This window comes from Durio zibethinus, chromosome 26 (assembly GCF_047325235.1).
Source record: "Durio zibethinus cultivar Kanyao isolate XHJ-2024 chromosome 26, ASM4732523v1, whole genome shotgun sequence".
NCBI lineage: Eukaryota > Viridiplantae > Streptophyta > Magnoliopsida > Malvales > Malvaceae > Durio > Durio zibethinus.
Window position 1 is genome coordinate 6,498,281 of NC_143187.1, and position 7,859 is coordinate 6,506,139.

General features: G+C 36.0%; 2 protein-coding genes across 3 annotated transcripts; both read left to right on the forward strand.

The window, feature by feature from the left end:
* The first annotated feature begins 157 nt into the window (after positions 1-157).
* LOC111318639 (E3 ubiquitin-protein ligase RSL1-like) lies at positions 158-1,924 on the forward strand. Its single transcript, XM_022921511.2, has 2 exons — positions 158-1,118; positions 1,565-1,924. Exons 1-2 carry the CDS (start codon positions 286-288, stop codon positions 1,635-1,637), a joined length of 906 nt encoding a protein of 301 aa, XP_022777246.1. The 5' UTR covers positions 158-285; the 3' UTR covers positions 1,638-1,924.
* A 1,833-nt stretch (positions 1,925-3,757) lies between these two features.
* On the forward strand, positions 3,758-5,417 carry LOC111318640 (E3 ubiquitin-protein ligase RSL1-like). 2 transcript variants are annotated; one of them, XM_089755539.1, is made up of 3 exons: positions 3,758-4,365; positions 4,453-4,855; positions 5,117-5,417. In XM_089755539.1, the coding sequence occupies exons 1-3, from the start codon at positions 4,059-4,061 to the stop codon at positions 5,187-5,189; spliced, it is 783 nt and encodes a 260-aa protein (XP_089611665.1). In that variant the 5' UTR covers positions 3,758-4,058; the 3' UTR covers positions 5,190-5,417. The 2 variants fall into 2 exon arrangements, with proteins under 2 accessions (XP_089611665.1, XP_022777247.1); XM_022921512.2 differs by having other exon boundaries at positions 3,939-4,855.
* Positions 5,418-7,859: the final 2,442 nt, after the last annotated feature.

The window sequence follows — 7,859 nt, forward strand, 5'->3', positions numbered from 1 at the left end:
ACATGCTTCTAGGCTCTAAAACAAAAAAGAATTTTGACAAAAAAAAAAAGAAAAATGAAAAGCAAAAGAGCAAGAGAATCGAAGTCAAGAGAAGTCAAAAAGTCAAGATTTATTGATTGAGAGAGAAAGTTTTTAAGGTTTACCCCTGATGAGGTAATTCAATCAGGCGAGGGATCTTCAAGGCTAAGGAACTTTGAAAGGGCATGCCACTTCCTCCATTTTGTTAAAAAGGATTAAAGAGAGAGAAGAGACAGTTAACAAAAAAGCAAGAGTCCTTGGTATATCATGGCACAAATCACACCAACTTCTGATCATGATTTTGTTGATGATTTTTACTACTTAGCACTCTTTGATCAAGATGAAGAAGAAATCTTTCCTCCATCCGATGACAAATATGCTGAAGAGTTGCAGTTTCAAGAGGCTCTCATGTCATCCACAGTATCTTCACAAATGAGTAATACTATTTCCAACCCATTCATCATCCATGCTTCATCGCCAATATTAATCCAAGCCTTCCCTCAGCCAGAGTTAAAGGAGATAAAAACAAGGGAAGCTGGTGAATCCTCCTTAAGCTTCTGTGAGATTTGTGTTGAAAGGAAAGAAAGTGATCAGATGTTCTCAACAGAAAGCTGTGTACACTCTTACTGTTCTGATTGCATTGCCGAGTATGTTTTGACAAGGGTTGGAGAAAGCATAACGATTATTACGTGCCCTGGGGTGAATTGCAGGGCCGTCTTGGAACTGGATACTTGTAGGCCTGTGCTTCCCGAGGTTGTAGTCCGTCGCTGGGAAGATGCTCTCTGCCAAGAGTTTATTAATGCATCCCAAAGATTTTACTGTCCTTTCAGGGATTGTTCAGCCCCATTACTGAATGAGGATGGAGGAGAAGTTATTAGAGAATCTGAGTGCCCATTCTGCCATAGATTGTTCTGTGCACAGTGTTATGTGCCCTGGCATCCAGGGATTGAATGTGAGGATTTCCAGAGGCTTAATGAGGATGAAAGAGGGAGAGAAGATCTCATGGTCAGGGAACTTGCCAGCGAGAAGAAATGGGCTAGGTGCCCCAAGTGCAAATACTATGTCGAAAGAACAGAAGGTTGTCCACATATGACTTGCAGGTCAGTTCATCTCCTTGTTTCTAAGATTACTCCAGTTCATCGATGATCTGGAATTATAATATCAAGGGCAGCTTTATGCATGCAGTATTATAGTCTTTTTTTGCTCTCTGATTATTTGAGCAAATCCAAAAAAAAAAAAAAAAACCCGGGAGAATGTGAATGTTCTATCTGTTCAAGCATCTTACTTTTCAGGTTTATCTAAAGGGGCAAAGTTTGAAATTTCACAGGTTGAGTTTTTTTGGAATTTGGATAGATTGACGTAGATGTTATCCTTGTTATTCTGGAATGGGTTAAATTCCCTTGAACTCATGTAGATACTGGACTCTCTAGAATTATGAAACTGAGATTTATCTTATCAACAAGACTTTCAATTTTGAGTTTTTCCAGAATACCTTGTGCAAGAGAAACTTCTTGATCCGGGAGTTGTTCAATGATTGTGATTGCAGGTGTTATTTCCAGTTTTGTTATGGTTGCGGAGAAGAGTGGACTTCTAGTCACAGTGGCTGCCAGAGGAATTAAGAGTACAACAACACCACAACAGTAAACATTATATCTTTAAGTTGGTTTTAGTCTTTGAAATAAGTTGTTAGCATCGAAATGGAAACGAAATTATGTGAACAAACTTAATTTGGTCTAGTGTTCTAGTTTGTGAAGGTCAAGAAGAACAAATGTTCTGAAGTGTGAACTACTATTTGTTCAACTTATTACTGAAAATTGCTTGCTATTGCTCTAAAAGTATGTGAAAGATGTTTGTCCATTGGAGCTAAATTGTTCTTGATTAATCAAGTTAGCACTTAACGGTTCATTTTGTGGTGGTCTTCTTTTTTTTTTTCCTCAATTCGAATGCTGAAATGCATATTAAAACAGAAGTATAAAGCCATAACAAGTGGATTACAGAAGCTATCAATGAAAAAGCACTTGAAACAGATGAGCAATTTCATTAAGGCAAGTGAAAGAATAAACCAGTAAAGTACCTTTGATAGCAATGCTCAATGAAAAAGGATCTTAAACGGCATTCCTTTGTTAATACAAAAATAAACTACTTCAAAGAAACTTCTTATATTTAGGTGGGTTCAAAAGAGGAGAATAAAAGTGAAATTAGCGAAAGAAAGTTCTGAGTTCATATCCTTGCCAATACAGTTCACTAAAGTGCAGGATTTTATTTTCTCTAATAGGCTGCCTGTTTGTATTTCCCTTGCTTTATTTGCTGATGTTGTATATAGGGGTTCTGCACCCCAGAACTCGAACTGTTGGGACCAGTTCTCATCATGATCTATTCCATTAGTGTTTGCATTTTAATGTGCACGCTTTTTTAACCCCCCCCCCCCCCCCCCCCCCCAAAAATGGGATGCTGAAATTCACTATTAATTAGTTTGGTAATGTGAAGTATTGATAAGCATTGGCTGGAGCTTTAGTCCATAATGCTTCGCTGTTATTTATTTATCTTCTAACTTTAGCTTGTGCACATTGCTGGAAAAGCAGTCCAACTTTAGCGATGAGCAATGATGTGTCCTGTCATTGTTGTTAAATTGTTGTTTTTTTCATTCCTGACAATTTATGTATTTAAGGATTATAAATGAATGAATTCTTCATTTCTTCATTTATTTTGTCATTAGATTTCTGGTTTTATACTTTGTGTTCATCATTTTCAATTTTTTTGCTTAAATTCTTGACAAGGACATTCCAACTGAGTCTCCTTTGAATTTCATTTCTCTTGTAAGAATCTGTCTTTCTTTGCACTTTCCGCCGACAAGTGACAAAGATAATGGCCAAGGAAGGAGAGTAAAGGCAAGCTTGAGCGGTATTGCACCAATAGTGACATATATAGTCACCAATGAAAAAGGGTGCAGAGAGAAAAAAATGAAAAAAAAATCACCGGTATTTTCTTCCCTTATGTCAATTAACTAATAGAAATCTTCATATATCAATATTATTGAACTAGCCAAAATAAAAATTGTGGTATAAAATACAATTGCAATAGGTACATCATAAACATGTACATCAAGGCCCATCCTAAATTCCTATAGAAGTTCAACCCATGCAAGCTTAATCGCCTTTGAGCAATTCATGGTTTGCTTATTTTGTTTCAAATTTCAATTTTATAACACTTGTATGGTGACTACATTCTCTATTTTCCTTGGTGGCAGTGTGATGATTTTAGGCCAGTAGTCATCTGGTCTATTGGTAGTGTTAGACTTTTAGTTCAATGACGATAACTGCAAGTTAGAAAAAAAAATGTGTTGATTGTAGAATAACAATGTCTTTTTCTCCATATTAAATGTAAAACACGGTAGAAACTTGTTTCATGGCAGTAGCAAGGAAAGTAGAGAATCAACTATTACAATTATTTGTTATACCTAACACCCCCACAAAACACGAAGAGAAAAAAGGTCAATCCTTTTCGTTCCAAAAATTTTGTGCATATGAGGTAAGTACCTTCCTTTGTTTTTAGTTTTTTTATGGTAAATCAATTGAAATGTTTGATCGCATATGTATTATTAAAAAGGTCATCTTCACAGGTAAGTTTCAAAAGTATTTTTAAAGCGCAGAGAAAAGTGTGACTATATGCATGTCTTTCTAGATAGAAAAGGACTTGCCCGAGTGTTTTTCCCTTCTATTCATATTTTCTTTTTTCTCATTAATGGAATCCAATTCCCTAATAGAAACCTAAAAGCACAAGTCAATAGTTCTTCTCCACTCATATTTTTTATTCTCTTGGCTACGTTTGAAAAATCAAAGTCAAGTCACTTTGCTTAGCTCTTGATAATTTGCTTAGGTCGTATTGGACATTTTCCTAGCAAGTTACGCGAAAGTTAAATCAGAAAGGACATCTTCCTACAAGTTTGCTTGAAAGCTATGCTATTTATATACCAATGGTTGTAACTAAGGCTAGTTAAATTGCAGGATAAAGAAGATTGGGGCTGTAATTAGCTTTGTGACATGGCAAAAGATTCATCTGATTTTGATTTTGCAGAAGATATTTACAGGTCAGAAGTCCTTGATGAAGGGGATTTAGAACAATTAGATGCCAAGTTTGTTGAAGAGTTACAGTTTCAAGAAGCAATATTTTCCTCAGTCAAACAAAATATGTCATCCTCAACCTCAAGGCCAATGAATATCCAAGCAACCTCATCGATGTCTAAGCCCGAGGCAAGGAAGTCTGCAACAGAAGTTGTTGAATCCTCCCTAAGGTACTGTGAGATATGCTTTGATAGAAAGGAAAGGCATCAAATGTTCACAATCTCAGGTTGCTCCCACTCATTTTGCTCCGATTGCATTAGCATGCTTGTAAAGACAAGGCTTGAGGAAAATATAACTATAATCATGTGCCCAGGGGAGAATTGCAAATACATTTTGGAGCTTGAAGCATGTAGGCCTCTGCTTCCTAAGGAGGTGATCAATCATTGGGAGGATTTACTATGTGAAGAACTACTTTGTGCAACTGGTGGAAGACTTTACTGTCCTTTCAAGGATTGTTCGGCCTTATTGCTGAATGATGACCAAGAAGTCATAGCAGAAACTGAGTGCCCTGTCTGCCATAGATTGTTCTGTGCCCAATGTCTTGTTAAATGGCATCCCGGGATCGACTGTGAGGAGTATCAGAAGCTGAGCGAGGATGAGAGAGGAAGAGAAGACCTCATGGTGAGGAACCTTGCCCAAGAGAATAAATGGCGTAGGTGTCCCAGTTGCCATATGATAGTAGAAAGAACAGAAGGCTGTCTACATATGACTTGCAGGTCAGTCTATGAATTATGCTTGCTTGCTTAGAAAGAAAGCACTGACAGAAGTTAGTGTTATTTTTGTTCAAAACTGATTTCATTTGAAATTAACAAGCCTCGATCAGGGAGTTCAGGATTGAACTAAAACTTCCCAAATTGATCCAACCCTCATCAATTCAGATATTGGTGCAATAGCAATTAATAAATTTATCTGGTTAGAAGGCTTAAGATTTCTTGTCTTTCAAGCTTATTGGATTTTGTCAAAACTTGTTGTTGCAGGTGTAAGGTCGAATTTTGTTACGCGTGTGGAGCAGAATGGGCTCATGATCATGGTGGCTGTCAGGGCAACTAAAGACCAAAGCATGAGAAGGATAACAAAAGAACGTGAAAAGCAGTTAGTGAAGTTGTTTTCAATCATTGGAAGTGGCTCTCAGCATCCAGATAGAAATGAACACAATTTGTCCTGAGAAGTTTGGTCTTGGTTTAGTATTCTAGACCAGGAAGCCGCAAGCATACAATGTAATGCATGGTAGAAAATTTGTGTCACCTTCTGAATGTCATTTGGCTTTGTTTGCTGCTATTGAGAATAATTTTAAAGAGAACTCTAAAATTGAGCATTCAAGTTACCCGATTACTTTCAACAAGTACACAGTACATTTAAACTTCTCTTCAACCGCTGACTAGGTACATCTGTTTACTAAGTATAACAAGAGAAAATTGATGGAGACAGAATTTTCAATATACATTTTTTATTTTTACTTGAGCTGTCAAGATTTGAACTCAGTTAAAATCTGTTAAAATTGAAAAGTTCAACCCTCTACAAATAGTTCACGGTATTATCCGTAAATTCTTAATATATTTTAAGACTAATCTTTAAGGCGGCAATCCATTCATAGAAACCTCTCATAGTTTAATGACTATGAAAAACCTAGAAATTTCTTTGCATGGTGGAAACTCCAACAAGGATCAAAATTCAGGACAAAGTTACTATATTTAGTCTCATTTTAAACTGAGCATAAACCCTGGTTGGGACGTTGACTGACCTACAGCCAATTCAATTTTCTTGCTGATGTCTCAGAACATAAACTAGATTTTTGTTCTAACCTGCTCATTAAAATAACAAAAAAAAATCAGGTATGTTTTTCCAAGCCCTAATCAATCCAAATCCCAGATGAATTATGTCAATCTGATGGCAACCCATTCATCGACTAATTCATTTAGATTCAATCCTTGCTGCAATTCAAGGTTTACTTCCTTAACTTGAGTTGGCTAATAGTGCTTATTCTTTTTTAAATTTCTAATTTATCACTAACTTCAATCCATACCCTTATACTTATCTAATTAAAAAGAATATTATACTCATAAGCATCTTCTTACATATTGCTTGCATTAATTACCCAAACTAGATCTATTCATAAAAGTAGTATTGAAAATTTATTTATTTCTCATCCTGCTTGACTCTTTTCCACACTTCATGTTAATTTGATAAGCTAGTATAATGAATCACAAAGCGTCCATTTCCAACTCGATCTTTTAAAGGCAATTTCATATGCTGTTAACAAAGTTTTCAAGGAAAATCTGTTATACATTTGTTATACCAACATATGCGTTTCCAGTTTTCATTGAATAACAGCTAAAGACAACATATAGAAGTGAAAAGAACTCCAAAAGAAATTAAATCTTCTATGCAGGTGGTGAACTCAGTTTTAGAACCTAGTGATTCCGTTCTCTTTAGTTAAAGCTTAGTAGAACTCCCTCTTCCAATCATTGACTTTTGATTGGCACATTATATTAACACATTGTAATACCCTTTTTTGAATGGAGTTTTTCTGCTGTTTTAAATGTGTAACTCATGTGATTGACCGTACTCGATGTTTTGCTGAACAGCAAACGAGAGAGGCTTTACTTGAATAAGGATATTCTCTCCTCAGGAAGCAACAGCTAACAATGGAGACTAAACTTTCAGCGTACATGAAGAACAATGATGACTGTTGAACACAAGTTTTGTTTATATATTTGATACATATCTTATGGAATTACGTTGATTTTTGCTTCCCCTAATCTCCCTGTCAAGCATGTCTTCAGAAGTGCAAGATCACAATTTTGCCACAAATCATGTGATAGCATCTTCAGTCTTTGTCATTCACCGTGGCTTTTAATTTCAGGGTCCAATTTTATCACCATAATTCATTCCTAGAGTTAGTCAAGGTCTGACTAATGCCATTACTAAAGTTTAACCAATGCTTGACAATGACGGGTCCATTTTAGGGGTCTAATCATTAAATGCAGTGGGTCGGAGCCCTTCAATCGGGCTGGACTGTAAGCCACTTGGTGTGATATATGATTATCGACTTAAGTTTATATTTTTGACTTCATTCCAAACCCGCTTTTGGCCCAAAAAATTAAAGGCCCTTAGATAAGATGTGAGCCTGCGACCGCTTGTCATTAAAATGGAAGAAATAATTCCCCGTCTTATAGTAATTATTTTTTATCCATGAAAAGAGTGTGTGTGTGTATATATATATATATATATATATATATATATAAGACAAAGGAAGAATGGGTGGTCGACGAGAGCAATCGCAATGCCCGGCCACACCTACGCAAAGCTATCGCTTAAAAAGCTGAAGCTAGCTAGTTTATCTCTGGTGGTCAAGAACTGTGAAAAAGACGAAAAGAAAACGTGCCTCCAAGTTCAAAGGCTAAAGAACACAACACCAACTGCGACACGTTATAAGAAGCCAATAAATTTGCAATATATGTATGGAGAGGATTTTATCAATGTGACAATGCATTGTCAGTAATGATCCTCAGACATAACTTTAACTACATATTTTTTTATATTTAAATTTATCAAAAATTAACTAAAAATCTAAAGCTGAGAAAAAAGCATTTGAACATGGACCTCCCATGATTCAAGTGTGAATTTATGCCTGTTTCACCATAGCTCCAAAAGTGCACAATTTCTTATAGGGTAAGAAACTCTCCTAATAAAGACATCAAGAAAGATACTTGAACCTTA

Excerpts from the sequence above, each read along its gene's own strand:
- LOC111318639 (XM_022921511.2), top strand. The coding sequence starts at position 286 with ATGGCACAAATCACACCAACTTCTGATCATGATTTTGTTGATGATTTT. Across the intron at positions 1,119-1,564 it reads TGTCCACATATGACTTGCAG|GTGTTATTTCCAGTTTTGTT; the intron begins GTCAGTTCATCT and ends TTGTGATTGCAG.
- LOC111318640 (XM_022921512.2), top strand. The coding sequence starts at position 4,059 with ATGGCAAAAGATTCATCTGATTTTGATTTTGCAGAAGATATTTACAGG. Across the intron at positions 4,856-5,116 it reads TGTCTACATATGACTTGCAG|GTGTAAGGTCGAATTTTGTT; the intron begins GTCAGTCTATGA and ends TTGTTGTTGCAG.